General features: G+C 38.7%; 1 protein-coding gene across 8 annotated transcripts in view; it reads right to left on the bottom strand.

The window, feature by feature from the left end:
* Positions 1-16,747, bottom strand: part of ADGRB3 (adhesion G protein-coupled receptor B3) — a 625,089-nt gene that overhangs the window by 112,799 nt on the left and 495,543 nt on the right. For all 8 annotated transcript variants that reach the window (XM_048846018.2, XM_048846015.2, XM_048846019.2 and 5 more), the window contains 3 exons: positions 9,052-9,178; positions 7,302-7,405; positions 3,741-3,843 (listed from right to left, as the gene is read on the bottom strand). In XM_048846018.2, coding sequence (XP_048701975.1) covers positions 3,741-3,843; positions 7,302-7,405; positions 9,052-9,178 — 334 coding nt within the window. The remainder of the gene's footprint in view (positions 1-3,740; positions 3,844-7,301; positions 7,406-9,051; positions 9,179-16,747) is intronic.

The following is a 16,747-nucleotide window of genomic DNA, read 5'->3' as shown; positions in this document are numbered from 1 at the left end:
ATTTCTGCCTCTTCCAGATCAAATTTGCTCAGTTAACAAGGTAAACTAAGTTTCCCGTCCCCTCAAAGGAATTGAATTAGAGATTGCCTTGGTTCCAGGCTCCCCAGCTCCAAGCATGCACAAGCTTGAGTGGGATTATCACCCCTTTAGTTAGGGAGTGATAATCCCTGTCTAAACCAGGATCCACAAGGAAGAAAGAAGAGCAGCAGAATACGGACCTTGGACTTCAGAAAAGCAGACTTTGACAACCTCAGGGAACTGATGGGCAGGAACCCCTCGGAGAATAACATGAGGGGGAAAGGAGTCCAGGAGAGCTGGCTGTATTTTAAAGAATCCTTATTGAGGTTACAGGGACAAACCATCCCGGTAGAAAGAAAGTAGAATAGAATAGTAGAAAGAATAGTAAACATAGCAGGTGACCAGCTTGGCTTAACAGTGAAATCCTTGCTGATCTTAAACACAAAAAAGAAGCTTACAAGAAGTGGAAGATTGGACAAATGACCAGGGAAGAGTATAAAAATATTGCTCAGGCATGCAGGAGTGAAATCAGGAAGGCCAAATCACACCTGGAGTTGCAGCTAGCAAGAGATGTTAAGAGTAACAAGAAGGGTTTTTCAGGTATGTTAGCAACAAGAAAGTCAAGGAAAGTGTGGGCCCCTTACTGAATGAGGGAAGCAACCTAATGACAGAGGATTTGGAAAAAGCTAATGTACTCAATGCTTTTTTTTTGTCTCTGTCTTCACGAACAAAGTCAGCTCCCAGACTACTGCACTGGGCAGCACAGCATGGGGAGGAGGTGACCAGCCCTCTGTGGAGAAAGAAGTGGTTCTGGACTATTTAGAAAAGCTGGACGAGCACAAGTCCATGGGACTGGATGCACTGCATCCGAGAGTGCTAAAGGAGTTGGCAGATGTGATTGCAGAGCCATTGGCCATTATCTTTGAAAACTCATGGCGATCGGGGGAGGTCCTGGACGACTGGAAAAAGGCTAATGTAGTGCCCATCTTTAAAAAAGGGAAGAAGGAGAATCCTGGGAACTACAGGCCAGTAAGCCTCACCTCAGTCCCTGGAAAAATCATGGAGCAGGTCCTCAAGGTATCAATTCTGAAGCACTTAGAGGAGAGGAAAGTGATCAGGAACAGTCAGCATGGATTCACCAAGGGCAAGTCATGCCTGACTAATCTAATTGCCTTCTATGATGAGATAACTGGCTCTGTTGATGAGGGGAAAGCAGTGGACGTGTTGTTCCTTGACTTTAGCAAAGCTTTTGACACGGTCTCCCACAGTATTCTTGCCAGCAAGTTAAAGAAGTATGGGCTGGATGAATGGACTATAAGGTGGATAGAAAGCTGGCTAGATTTTCAGGCTCAACAGGTAGTAATCAATGGCTCCATGTCTAGTTGGCAGCCGGTATCAAGTGGAGTGACCCAAGCGTCGGTCCTGGGGCCGGTTTTGTTCAATATCTTCATCAACGATCTGGAGGATGGTGTGGATTGCACCCTCAGCAAGTTTGCAGATGACACTAAACTGGGAGGAGAGGTAGATATGCTGGAGGGTAGGGATAGGATACAGAGGGCCCTAGACAAATTAGAGGATTGGGCCAAAAGAAATCTGATGAGGTTCAACAAGGACAAGTGCAGAGTCCTGCACTTAGGACGGAAGAATCCCACGTACCGCTACAGACTAGGGACTGAATGGGTCGGCAGCAGTTCGGCAGAAAAGGACCTAGGGGTTACAGTGGATGAGAAGCTGGATATGAGTCAACAGTGTGCCCTTGTTGCCAAGAAGGCCAATGGCATTTTGGGATGTATAAGTAGGGGCATTGCCAGCAGATTGAGGGATGTGATTGTTCTCTTCTATTTGACATTGGTGAGGCCTCATCTGGAGTATTGTGTCCAGTTTTGGGCCACACACTACAAGAAGGAGGTGAAAAATTGGAAAACGTCCCGCGGATGGCAACAAAAATGATTAGGGGACTGGAACACATGACTTATGAGGAGAGGCTGAGGGAGCTGGGATTGTTTATTCTGCGGAAGAGAAGAATGAGGGGGGATTTGATAGCTGCTTTCAACTACCTGAAAAGGGGTTCCAAAGAGGATGGATCTAGACTGTTCTCAGTGGTAGCAGATGACAGAATGAGGAGTAATGGTCTCAAGTTGCAGTGAGGGAGGTTTAGGTTGGATATTAGGAAAAACTTTTTCATGAGGAGGGTGGTGAAGGACTGGAATGCGTTACCTAGGGAGGTGGTGGAATCTCCTTCCTTAGAAGTTTTTAAGGTCAGGCTTGACAAAGCCCTGGTTGGGATGCTTTAGTTGGGGATTGGTCCTGCTTTGAGCAGGGGATTGAACTAGATGACATCCTGAGGTCCCTTCCAACCCTGATATTCTATGATTCTGTGATCCACAGCCCTTACGATGCTCACAGCCTCTGGTCCAACCTCTATGGTCAAGGAGTGTGTGTTTTTTCCATGTCACTTCCTATTCTTTTTTGAGAACAGGGGAACTCAAAGGAAAAAAGTTCTGGAGAGGCAATGCATTTGGGAATGCCAACTATGGGGGATATGTCTCCTTTCAAATAAATGCATCTTGCTATATACTAAAGTAGAATATAAAACTTTTCCAATTCGTGTTCTGGGGTAAAATTTTCAAAAGTACTGAAATGACTTAGGAGTCTAAGTCCCACTTACTTCCAGTTGGACTCAGGCTCCTAAGTCACTTGTGCACTTCAAAAAATTTTAGTCAAGGCCTTTATCTGCATAACTCCTCGTAAAGTCAATGAGATTCACATGACTCCTTCTGCAGCCCCCAAATAGGTATACTTATACAATATTATATTATGAATTATTGTACAAGTATATATTTTGAGGTACATTTTTCAGCATGTTGCCATCTACCTCTCATAGACTAGGTGGAGGTATTCAGCTAAATTCCTAAGCACTGATTTGAAAAGTGAATGACAGTAATGGAGATGGATGAAGGCAAGTACTGTCTGAAATTAAGGTTTGTTGTAGAAAAATATACTATTCTGTTTTTCTAAACCATTTGAACAGTTTTATTTAATTTAAAACAACTGCTTTTTGTTGCTTGGGAAAGCTACCCAGTATCACTCAGAGATTTGTGATGACCCAGTACATAGAAGTGACTACATGCGATAAAGATAGCCTGAAACCAGGTTTTGTTGTGATTATTATCAGTTCTGCAATCTATACATAAACAAGATGCACAAGGCTATTACTATTCTATATCCATGAGCAATCAAAGGTCTAATAGTTCTATATTTATCCGGTACCCATACAGTCTTGCTACAGCATCTTAGTATATCTGCTTGTGCACATTTTCAAGAGTTGTACTCTAACTTCCAAGCAATTTACACTTGCCTTTTGCATGTCAGTGTATTTATAAAAAGACAAACAACAACAACAACAACAACGTTGTGGCACAATCCTATTACAATTATTAAAATGAGCCAGAATTTGGGCTTTTGATGTTTTATGGCTTTGAACTACTTCATCTTTGAAATTTAATTATAAATCGGACAAGTCTACCACAGAGAACACAGCATGTCCAAAGAGAATGATACCAAAAGGGATTTTGGAGGAAAAATTTAGGAAACATGTTAAAAAATTTCCTTTGCCTGTTAATATTTTACCAAAAATCTCTAGTCCAGTGAGAAAGGATTTGTTTCCAAATTAAACACAAAAAATAGATATTAAAATACAAAGTCAATATAATCAATCATACCTTATTATGTGTCTGAGTTTGTCCAACCAGTATAAGAATATTTGATGAGATAATAGATAGGCAGAAATTAATTAGAATTATTGACCTCTCCGATCTGATGTACCTGTCCAAATAAATATAGAATAAAAAGGTTCTAAAGCCATTGAAAATGAAAATATCATAACAGATAAGCAACCATAAATACCTGAATGCAATTCTTAGAAATCCTGGTGACATTTTAAAATGTTAGAGCTCTGTTACCAGAATTTCAAGAGAGAATTTTCTGTTAAACATTATTACTTGTTTGGTATCTCCTACTAATACAAAAAAATATGCCAGTTAGAAAAGATTTTGTTTTCATGATGTATTTTATAATTCCCTCAGAGTGTCTCAAGACATTAAAGCTAGATTCTATCTAGCTTCCATTTTAAACCGTTGGTATTACTGATATGACATCATATTGATTATGATGTGACTGCATAAATTCAGATCAATAGTAATATAATTTCTTCTGCTGTCTGCTTCTCTATGGGAATGTTCATAGAGGGGCAGATCCACAGCTGGCATAATTCGAAATAACTCCATTGGATATGGCCCACAATATGAATTAAGATGCAGTATAGTAGATGATAACATGGCAATGCATTCTTAAACACTTACATTATTAGGATAATTATAGCACACATTAATCTTGAAGTTTAAACTACATTTACAAAATAATGTGTGTGAAGAAGTGATAATACAATAAGTCCTTCATCTTCATATGACCAAATAGCAAAGATAGCTGATCTTTGTACTGGTTGATACTAAATTATAGTAGTGAGTATCACATACTCTCTGTTGCCAACTTTTGTTACATTATTCATTTTACAAGTCTATTGGGAAAATGGTTGATAGGATAACAAAATACAACTGTATCATCTGGTTTCTTAAAAATGTAAATGTTCTCATTCTGCTACATTGTGTTTTGTATGCTGAAGCACACCAAAACAATGACTATTTCAAGAAACTGTATTATTGGTCTGGTTTTCAGAGGTGTTCTGCAACATCATTGACTTAAATCACTGGGAGCTGTGGGTGCCCAGATTTTATGAAAATTATTCAATTTATTTATAGCTTTTACTTTGCCAGTACAGCTCAGTTGATGCCACTGTCTCCAGTGGGCCAGAAAGTCATGGGTTTAAACCCCATGCCAGGCCTTACATGCATAACCACAGCTGACACTTTAGGGCACAGTAAAGATGGGTAGTTTGAGGTGCTGTGCTTTGGACAGAAAATAAATTATTGTCCTTTCTGCCCAGTTGTCTAGTTATAAGTTGAGGAGTCCATTACACTTTTCATAAAAAGAGTACAAGATACCCCAAAAACGTTCCTCCTATAAATAAAAAAAGTATAACGTCCAAGGCTGTGTGTGATTTGGCAGATGACTACAAAAAGGCTAGTGCATTTGCCTACACACTACTACTCTCTAACTCCTTATTAGTGATGGTCCTGAACCAGACCCCAACATCAAACACCCTGGAACTATGAAGAAGCTCAAATTTGAACATGGTATCAGAACAGTTTTTTGCTACTCAGTGTGTGGATAAATTTAGTGCTCAGGAAAGTTAGGGGCCCACAGCATTGCCCTGAGCCAGGCAAGTGATGTGCAAGCTTTTAGATACTTTACTAATGCACCTTATTTCTTCTAACCAGCAATGTTACCATTCCAAAGTTCTAGGCCTCTTTTGAGCAGACACTGCCAATCCAGACAAATTGTAGGGGTTTTCTGCTAACTAAATATATTTTCAAGGGTGACATAACCAAGCCCACAAGAACCAAGAATCACAAAAGTTAGTGCAGGAAAACCCTTTTTAGATCCACTGTCCATCTTTCTGCCAATGCAAGACTGTTGACTAAAGTGTACTCCTGAAAGCTTTGTTCACTCCAGCTTTAAATAACTCAAATGCTGGGACTTTCAAAGGTCATTCTACAGTTAAAAAGGCCTCACTTTTAGCACATACTTCCTGATATAAATCTAAATTGTCCTTTCTTCAGTTTCATCCAAACCCTGTTTTTATGCCTTTCAGCTCACATTAAACAATTACTTTCCCAGCTTAGAGGGCCTTCTACTGGGAACCACCACTAATACATTCAGCCTCATACCGGGTCTCCAACAATGCCAGATACATCACAAGACACAGCAATAACCCCATAATGCACTCAGTCAATTCTGCAGTTGGGGAGTTGGGAATCACTTCCTGAAGCCATCTTATACTCAGTTTATTTCTTATTTATTTATTTAGCATTTGAATATTAGCCAAGCCAAGCAATAGTGTTCTTAGTGATCAAGTGGAGCTCTTGGAGTCCATGCTGCATTTGGTTAGTGGGCACTGCTTGACAATGTGTGTCATTGAGCTGCATTGCAGCTGCAGCTTGAGTTATCTTGAAGACCGCAGTGGAGCTGGTTGACTATAGAGAGGCCTTGCCCAGTCGGGAATCGGTTAAGAATGGGCCACTGACAACGTGGCAGGTTGAAGCCAGGCAGGGGGAGCAGTAAAGTCTGTGACTAGGAACTGATTGGAGGTTGATATTGATGATGGTTGATAATCCTTATAATTTTTTATCCTGGCTGGAATACCCAGGTTTTCTATATTATACAAAAACGTCTAATCCTCTCTCTCTCTCTCATAGAGAGAAATTTAGCTATTTATTTTGGTACTTAAGCTATTTATTTCAGTAATAACGTATGGCAGCATATTCTACTGGTTAATGTTACATTTTCCATCCTTTTAAGCTTGTTGTCTTTTAATATCATTAAGTGCCATTTTGTTTTTGTATTATGGGAAAGGGTAAATAGCTGTTCCTAGTTTGCTGACTCTGTCTCTCATTATTTTATATCTTTCTCACTCTTCTTGTTCCGCACTAACTAATCATGCTATTTTAAATCCCACCTCCTACTGAATTTCTCCATACCTTTCGGTTGCATTTATGATCCTAGGGGTCCCTAAGGTGCAAAGCAAGTTCAGTATTAGACTGTGTCACAAAGTCCCAACCAAACATGTTTTTGAAGGCAGACTGCTTCATTCTGTGCTCGTCAATGAATGATGAGCTGAAGTGTGCATACTCAAGCATAGTAGTCTGAACATCTGTGAACCTGCAAAACCTGAAACTTGTGTGACTTTCATATGTAGATTTTATTACACAAATACCTCATGTTCAAACATAAATGGAGGAGAAGTAGGTCAGGAAATAGGCCATAAGCCTTGATTAAAATATAAGAATTCACCTCTGGAGGAATCCTGAAAAGTGTTTATTAACTGTCTGACTACTGCATTGAAAGGGCAATCTCATTAATACTGAAGAGGGGAGAGAAAGTATGGACTATAAAGTCATCAGTGGACCAAGACAGACAAGCAAATCAATTACACTAATCAGATTTATTCCAGATCAATTGCAACATGCACTGTATAGCTATTTTGTTTTAAAATGCCTACTGTTACAACATATAGAAGATAAGAACATATCTAATGGCATCCTGAACTACTCATTTAATTCCAAACAGTTGTGCATTTCCATTCAACCATGTCATCAATTACATACCTCCATAGTGCTGCATAGACAACTGCTAGGGTGATCAAGGCCAAGCATGAGAGACCACTGCCTACTATTAGGGTTACTGAGGGGGCACCAGATGATTCCATGATCTGTAGGTTACAACAAACTACTGTGAGAGAAAACCATCTTCCAGGAATTAAAATGCCAGAAAAAAGCAATAAAAAGGAAAATGCTTAAAACAGCTACTGTATCATAGCCAGCCTTGGTAATATTAGGTATGAAGCAGACGTACTCCTTCTAACTTAATTCCCAATTTGATCCATTCCCATCTCTGAGATCTCTTTAATTACTGATGCCATCCAGAGAGGCCTTAGAGCCTTAAAATGATTTATTATACCACTACATAATGTTTTGTAAAATAAAGCAAATGGTGATATTACAACTTAATAGGACACCACGGTACTAATTTAGGTGTAAAAGGCACGCTAGTTAAAATTAATTTAAATACTTATTTTCCTTGAAAGGTAGAACTATTTTGAAAATAATGTGCTAAACAAATAGTTTGTTTTATTGACAGCTATTAAACATCATCCAGTACTTTATCCAAGATCTGATTCATGTTCACTGCAGAATTACCAAACTTTAGGACTTTTAATAACTTTGTTTGAAGTGCAGTATTCTCACACACTTAGTTTTCTTGGGCCTCTGATTGTATAGAAGAAATGGCAATATAAGGGAACACAAAAATATTGTATGCTTCTTCTGAAGAACTTGGAAATCTAGAATGATTTAATCTGTGCTATTCTGAATTAATAACAGTAGAAAAATAAATACATGACCTTGAAAAATAAACTTGCTTTCTTGCTGTAAAACAATTAGTCTCAGACATCAGTATTATGCATTAGGGATATCTCTGTGTGTATTCTAAAATTAACATGATATTGGCTAATGCAAATTAAAAGACCTAAAAGTTTGACAAGATATTCTATATGGCTTACCGATATGCTGTTTAAAAGTCTTGAGTATGCGTTGTAAATTACATTTCATCAAGATATCTTTCGTCAACCAAACAAGAACTAAGATTAGTGTACTTTTAGGCCAGATTTTACACTGAAAGTCATGCTTTATTTCAACCACTTTGTTTCCAAACAGCTGAAGCTTACTGATAAAAACAGTCTCTGATCATATACTTCCAAAAAGAGGAAAACCAAATTATTGCCCTTTTGGGTTCAACTTCACAACGATTTGCTTTTTAGACTATTTTTACATGCAATAATACCTAGAGTGGTTGCTTCTACATTTTATGTCACTCCTTTCCATGCAAACTTTGTTATTTTTCTTTAAGATGCCAACAGACAACACAGAAAACCTGTACTGAACACATCCAATGCAGATCTGCAATGTGTTTAACTACCTTATCTAGGGTTTTCATTCTGCTAACAGCAATAAAACCTTCTACATTCCTCTTGAAAGATTAACACCCTTGAAAAAGGCTGTTAAGTTGATAATCGTTCAATATGAAAGTTTTCAACACATTTGCATTACAATTACAAGGCTTTCCTATAAAATACGGAGATGGAAGCCGTTCGAAATTGACTAGAATTTAGTTGTATCACAGAATTTGGAATTCATTTATCTGAGCTACTGTAGATAACAGGAGACTAACAACATTTTGCCAACCTGCAGTATTTAAACAATTCCTCGATGCAACGTCTGACATCTACCTAACAGAGAAGCTGGACAACAAATCTTCCTGCTTTTGCGTTAAACCTGGATTTTTGTCTTTGTTACTTACTATTTCTCTAGGTTGCTGAGCCAAAATGGCGAAGGTAGAGAGACGATCACATAAGCATTTCGTATGGGATGCATCGGTAAGCACAGTTTTACATCCCTGGGTGGACCAGGTTCCCAAAGAGTCGTTCCTGCAAAGGAGAGAGAGAGAGAAAGAAATCGGGATAATTATGCCTGACGGTCAATTCCATGAAGCGAATATGCAGTTTAATTGAGAGGAGAGTCTAGTGTAGTTCCCGGACAGAAGAGATCTACTTGTTGTTCAATAGGACTTAATTTAGATGCATCTCCAGCTGTACAGTAATGCGAAGGGAGAGGGGGGAAAGGCAGGGAGACGGCTTGGCGGCGTGCAATGCGCTGTCCAGCGTTCTTCCTGCTGAAACCTCGCCTAGCTCTGTAGAGCCCTCTGCTACCAGCAGCAGCCTTGTGCACGGCCGGCCAGCCACTTCCTAGCCTCATCAGATCACTTCAAACCCTGATCGGGGGTTGGGAGCGGGGGGAAGACAGGCTTGTTTCTTTTTCATACCAGCTCTGTCTGTCTCTCGCGCCTTGTTTTTTGGGGTGGTTGTTAGTGTTTTCTCTTTTGTGTGCGTGGTTAGTTTAAATGCAGATGGCTTTAAAATGTCTGTCTAGGTTACACTGGTTGCATTCGGAGATGCCGGATCTTCTGCTCCTCTGGCTATTTTTGTTAAGGTTTTTTTTTTTTTAAACGATCAGCCTTGGAAATTTCACCCTGGAAACGGCAGCATCAGATGCCTCCGACTATTGCCTTTCCCTCAGCTCCAGCAGAGGGACGGATTTCAGCACAGCAGCCCACAACATCGCCAAAGAGACACGAGTTCGCCCTCCAGACATCACTCAGCCCAACTCACCTTTCCCCATCTCCCTCCCCCCTTCCCTGTTGTTTGTTTTATTTGGGGGGCAACTGTACCGGGCTAACCCCAAGCCAAAAGGGTCATTTTAATGGGACTTTCCACCTTCTGCCATTAAAAAAAAAAAAAGACTAAACCAGCCTCCGATTCAATTAGGCATTCAAAATGCTCAAATCCACCCCAGCAGAACAATAAAAATGGTATCGACCCACGTTTTCTTTGTGCGGAAAGAGAGAGAGAGGGGAAAAACCCATCTCCTCTGTCTGTGAAACACAGCACTGGGATCAGTTCTACAGGAGAAAGACTTCGGTTTCAACTAAATCAAGCCTGTTATCTTTACATAGGTCATATTTAGAGTATAACCATTGGATTTCTCCTCCCCCCCCCCACAAATGTCTAGGGATCAGATGGAGACACTGCTGCTGGTAACAGCATGTGTTGTCAATTCTTGTCAATTTCACTCTAGGTCACTAAATGACTTGAAATGAGAAAAAGAAACAGGAAGACATGGGGGGGGGGATAACTACGTTTAATTTTCATTCACCAGGATCACTCTTCTGTTCACCTCTTCTGCCTCTAATAACCCACATCCGTGTGATTTCTCCAAGCCAGGGCCCTCAGGAAGCGGGGATTTGTGATCCCTAATTCCCTTTCAGAGTACAATTCACACTATCCCACTTTGGTATCTTATGCCACTAGCTTTTTCAGTGCCCAAAGGCAACACTTGTATCATATTACCTTCAAATCAGTTTCACATAAAAAACAAACACAGACACAATGGGGGAATCTTAGATGACAGAAAATCACCAAATCTCCAACTACCTAAGCTTTCCTTTAGAAGCCTCTATTCACGCATTTACCCTTGCACAAAGCCAAACAACACTATACCAACATCCACTTTAAAAAATGTTCATACATTTTATTTAAACTATAATAAATTCTGAAGCATATCTTCTGGTTCACCTTACAATTTTATTTTATTAGTTTTCCTTTCTCTTATCTTATTGTGACACACAGTTAAGGCCAAATGAAGTATATTTATCTTAGCTGATTAAATATTTAAGACAAATGATAGCTTAAGAGAAATTGGCATGTTTTAAAACATAAGGACAGTATTATTCACTCTGAATTTAGTACACTCTGAATTTAGTACACTGAATTTAACTTGTGTTTTGCATGCACAATGCATCCATTTAACACTAAATCTTTCAAAACTGTGTCCAATGAATAGCCCTAGGTGAGTTATAATAATAATTAAAAAAAAAAAAAGAAACATAGACAGCTATATAGACCAACTGTATTTAAAACAAAACAGTCCTGATCCTGATCACAATTAAACTGGTGTAAATCAGGACACTCCATTGATTCAGTGGGTCTGATTCTGCTTTCAGATACACTCACGTAAATCAGGAGATAAAGTCACAAAAGAGTTGAACCAGTGATTGCAAATGGCTACCAATAAAACCACTATGTGACACCACACCATCATGCATTCTATAAATGTCACATATTTCACAAAACAACTACACTAGGAATACTTTAAAAATTTAGGCTAGGATTTTTCAGAAGTTCTCAGTGCTGGCCTATCTGCTCCTCTTGAACTCAAGAGAAACGCCCACTGATGTCAATGGTAGCAAAGTTAGGCCAATACTGAGCACTTTCAAAAATACTACCCTTACCTTTTTTCTCCCTTTCAATGCAGGATTGTGAGATATTGAAATTTAAAACTATCACATGTTCAATATTGCCCTTCTTTCACCTCTTTATTTTGGGGGGAGAAATTCCACTTTTTGATGACAGTGAGACACATTTCTGTGGCAGGTTGATTATTTTGAAAATGATGGCTGTTTGAAGCTGTTTAGAATGCCAGTCTAAGTCCCTCAGAGTAGACAGAATATAATACACCAGAAACAATGTTATTTTTACTATTCAGTAACTTCCCTTGCAATATTATGTGATATACTTAAAAATATTCTGATTACTGCAAACAATGGGGCTAGTGGCTTAGATTTGAAATGGGACTTTGTACAGTAAAATGTTATGTAGGAGCATTTTCGTATAGTAAGATTAATTCTCAGAGGCACAACTGCCAAAACTGATTGCAGACTGATGATTGGGCCACATTTGATGTGCTAGCAACCACATTTTGCTTACCTGTACTTTTCTAGGTATCATGACACAATATACACACTTATTATTGATATGTTTTGTTGAAATTAAGGGTACAAATGCCCTATTAACTGCAGTGCTATTTTCTCTACATAAAAATAATGATTAGTAAAATTGTGCAGTGGCAATACTGTCAAAACTGTCATGTAACAATGGACTTATCACATAACATACACCAACTACCATATTATTCTACTCTGAGTCCTAGCCAATAATACAAAATAGGATGGGTTTATTATGGGCCAGCTTATTTACTGTTGGTCCACACTGGTAAATGGAGAGACCAATGGAACTACCTGTCTGGGTAATTGATCACCAATGTGAACAAGGGGTTTACAACCCGTCCCTGTGTGTGATACTTTAGCAATGTGTTTGCTGGTGGATAGTTGTATTTTAAGGTAGGATGAGCAGCCCTTTATATTGTTACATACAAAAAGTCTATGTTAGTTAAATAATATGGTGCAAAGCTGAGTGCTCAGAAGTTAGGAAATGCCAAAACTAAGGTTGCTGAATTAACCTTAATTCAGCCCCCTTGTGCATATGTTTTATGATACCATTTTTAATTACACGAGCAGGGCTCCGCTCACTCCCCAATCCTCCCAACTCCCACACTGACTTAGGTACAGAGAAGCCACAGAAAGACTTAAGGAAGTATATACTTCCCCTTAAACCTCTGCATGTCCACACAGCATGCGGCATGAATTCGTGCACGTAATTCTTACTGTGATCAATCTTCTGAATATTAATAGTGTACTGCAACCAACTGGGTCATCACTATAGGTTTTGCTAGTTGTGAAAAAAGATTAGAGGGCAAACACTACATGCAACAATATTGCAGAGAAATATTTTTTCAAACCCCTGGAAATTCAGAAGTTTATTCTCATGTAATTTATAAAAACTACATTATGGAAACATGAAAAGTGAGCTGTAGCTCATGAAAGCTTATGCTCAAATAAATTTATTAGTCTCTAAGGTGCCACAAGTATTCCTTTTGTTTTTATGAAAATGAAAGTACACATATTGGACAAAAGCATCTAATACCACATACTGCCATCAACATGCTCACTGACCTTGTGGGAGGCCAAAAAAAGTAGAAACCCCTGAGAATTTTGTTTCCTTGCTGATCTCTAAATTGAAAATGAATCCTATTTAAATATATATATATATTTTTGCAAAACAAATGTGCATCTGGGCTGGAAACCAAGTTTTAGTCCAGTGCGATTTGAAACAGATGAGATACTAAACCCTGAAAAATAGGATTTATAGGAGAAACACTACCATAATGGGCATGTGTTAGTTGTTATACTCACTGTGTAATAATTAATGACCACCCTTTTGCTCAAAATATGGTCCTAAGTAAAAGACAGCATCCTTGATCATCCCTTCCACTACCATGCACAAAGACAGTCAGATTGGGTGCATCTAAGCTGGAACTGTGGAAGAGGGGAGTAATGACTCCATGGCATGATCCCACAGATGTACTTCTGAAGCTATAGCACAGAGCTGGAGCACAGCAGAAGAGAAAGAAATGAGGTGAGGAAGGATGACCACTTCTTCATATTTCTTGGGGTCTGGGAAACATAAGGTATTGCCGACCTCTTAATATTATCTTATTCTGACTACTTTTCTATTTTATGATCTATCCCCCAGGTCAGAGTATCAGCAGGGAGAAGTTAGTTTTTCTAGTGACCCATCCAGTCTCAGTCTTTATTCACTACAAAAATTAATTTCCCTCTGCTGATACTCACACCTTCTTGTCAAGTGTTTCAAATGGGCCTCCTTGATTACATTGGCCTCATTAGCACTACAAAAGTGATTTTTCTTCCCTTGGAATTCACCCCTTCTTGTCAACTGTTGTGAATAGGCCACTTCCACCTTAGCTGAATTGGCTAGTTAGCACTGACCCCCTACTTGGTAAGGCAACTCCCATCTTTTCATGTGCTGTGTATTTATACCTGCTACTGTATTTTCCACTCCATGCATCTGATGAAGTGGGTTTTAGCCCACAAAAGCTTATGCCTAAATAAATGTGTTAGTCTCTAAGGTGCCACAAGGACTCCTTGTTGTTTTTGCTGAAACAGACTAGCACAGCTACCACTCTGAAACCTGACACAAATTTGGGGAACAGAAACATCAGAGCAGAAGACTAACTACTTTCTATGGCTTCATCTCTGACTAACCATCTAGATTTCCCTGTAGAAAGTTGATCTGGAGTTAATTCTATGCCTTTCTGCTACATGCATGCTGCCAAGGGGAGGAGGGCAATATGGGATGGCCTCGTCCTACTTGTGAGATCTAGGTTTTCCTTTCCTTTTGGTATCGCAGGATGAACAGAGGTGGAAGAGGCTGCACTTCTTTTCGACTCCATTCCTTCCCAAACCAGTCCCCACTGAGGGAATGATTGCGAAGAAATTAGCATTGGTCAAAAAGGAGGAAAATATTTGTAAAAAATTGTCTTTGTTTTTGTGGAAAATTTTTGAAATTAAGTGTTTTTTTCACCAGCTATATTGTCAATTCCACAGACTAATTTCTTATCCTCTTTCCTGCTTCCTATTGTTTTCTCCACATGAGGAGAGGATTTGGACTTGAGAGTATTGGTCATTATTCTCTGCTCTGATTGTTGCTTCTGTTACAAAACAGTTTTGCTATGTTTGTTGAGAGTGAAAAGGAGAATATATAAAATACCTGATAATACTTAACATTGTGCTGAAGAATCAAGTTACAGAGAGATCACATTACTATTGTGTAAACAAGTACTCCCTGACTATGTTGATGCTGGGAGAGGAGGCTCTTTTGTGACTCTCTTTATAACAGAGATTTTGCCTGTTATTTCTAACTTATGTGGAAAACAATAAACGAGTCATGTAAAGGATCTTGCTATGTTAAAAGGATTTTGTTCTTATTTATATTTTCAGTGTTGAGTTTAGTAGTATTTCAGTTGTGATAGAAATAACACATTAATTAAATCAATATTATAGGTTAGCAATACAAGATATCCAGTAGAAGGCAAAAATATGGGGGTAAAACATTAATAATACAGTGTTCATAGGAAAATAGGACAGGACTGGAAGGAATCACCTGAATCACTGAGTCCAGTTCCCTACTATCACAGGTAACCACTTCATATAATTCCTTTCATAAGCATATCAAGTTCCATCTTAAAAATAGTTAAGTTGTTAGCCCCCAGTATTCCTTTTGGAAGACTGTTCCAGAACTTCATTCCTTTGATGTTTAGAAACCTTCTAATTTCTAGCCTATATTTATTCATGATTAGTTCTCATGAATGTATTCATGACCAGTTTATACACATGTTCCTGTGTTCAGAGTTTTATGATCATTTTTATTAGCTTTACTCTTCACAAAATAGGCATAAGCTTTGGTAATCATTTGTTCAGATTATATAAATAATTTGTACAGATTTATTATGAGCTAGGAGAAACTTTGAAAACTGATATTTTCCCTGTGACCAACCTGAGCAATCTGTCAAATGTTACCATTATCTACAAGTATCCCTAGCAATAAGGCACCTTGGTAAAGAGCATATTGCCAGGAACTTAAAAAGATGAGGTCAGAAGTTCTTCATGAAAATTAAAAATTGAGGGTTTGTCTAAGACTGCAGAATAGCAGTAGCTCAGTGATTCTCAAACTTTTGTACTGGTGACTCCTTTCACATAGCAAGCCTCTGAGTTCAACCTCCCTTATAAATTAAAAACACTTTTAAATATATTTAACACCATTATAAATGCTGGATGCAAAGTGGGGTCTGGGGTGGGGGCTGATAGTTCACGACCCCCCCTTGTAATAACCTCATGACCCCCTGAGGGGTCCTGATCCCCAGTTTGAGAACCCCTGTAGTAGCTTTTCCTAATGTTTTCTTCCAAATGACAAGGAGAGGAGCCACAAAATCCTGTAACTGTTATATTATTATTAAACATTTTGAGGCCAGATATGAACAGCATGGAGGAGAATAAATGTGAATGGGATTGGAGTGGGTGCAGAGTGAAGGTCAGAATAGTTTTCCATTATTGTTAGGTGATGGTAGTTCCTTTATAGTCTGACTAAAACTCCCTTATTGAAGTCAATGGGAAGAATTTTGTTGACTTCAATGGGAGTTAGATCAAGACATATGTGAGTAATGTATGTTAGGGAGAACTCTGTAATGGAGTTCTGTCTGTTTTGAAGAGTGAAGAGATCATTATAATAGCATCAGCATCATTATTAGGTTTTAGAGTTAACACTTTGATGGCATTCACAGAGGTTGAAGCTCAGAGTCATTATTTCAGGTGGTCTGTAGACTCAGGAAGATGGCAATAGTTTGGTGACACTTGGTTCACAATGGGAAGACTATTTGCACAACCAAAAGGGCAAGAAACTTTCTTTTTGAAAATAAAAGCTTAGATACTGCTGAATCTGACTATGCCTCTTGGGCCATATGATTACATCAAGCAGGCTAATGTGTCTGACACCACTGGGCTTTATAATGCTAAATTGTATGCCATATATAAAGTGTATAAAATGTGTGAATTATGGTTGATAAGAAATACTAACATTTCACAGCCCTGATTTTTTCTGTTTATAATATCAAGTAAAACACTGCATGATATATCTTTTGTATATTTGGGGCCACTAGTGGATAATCAGCTGAACATGAACTTCCAG

This window comes from Caretta caretta, chromosome 3 (genome assembly GCF_965140235.1).
Source record: "Caretta caretta isolate rCarCar2 chromosome 3, rCarCar1.hap1, whole genome shotgun sequence".
Taxonomy (NCBI): domain Eukaryota; kingdom Metazoa; phylum Chordata; order Testudines; family Cheloniidae; genus Caretta; species Caretta caretta.
The sequence above is the reverse complement of the archived record's forward strand: the minus strand, read 5'-3'. Positions and strand labels throughout refer to the sequence as shown.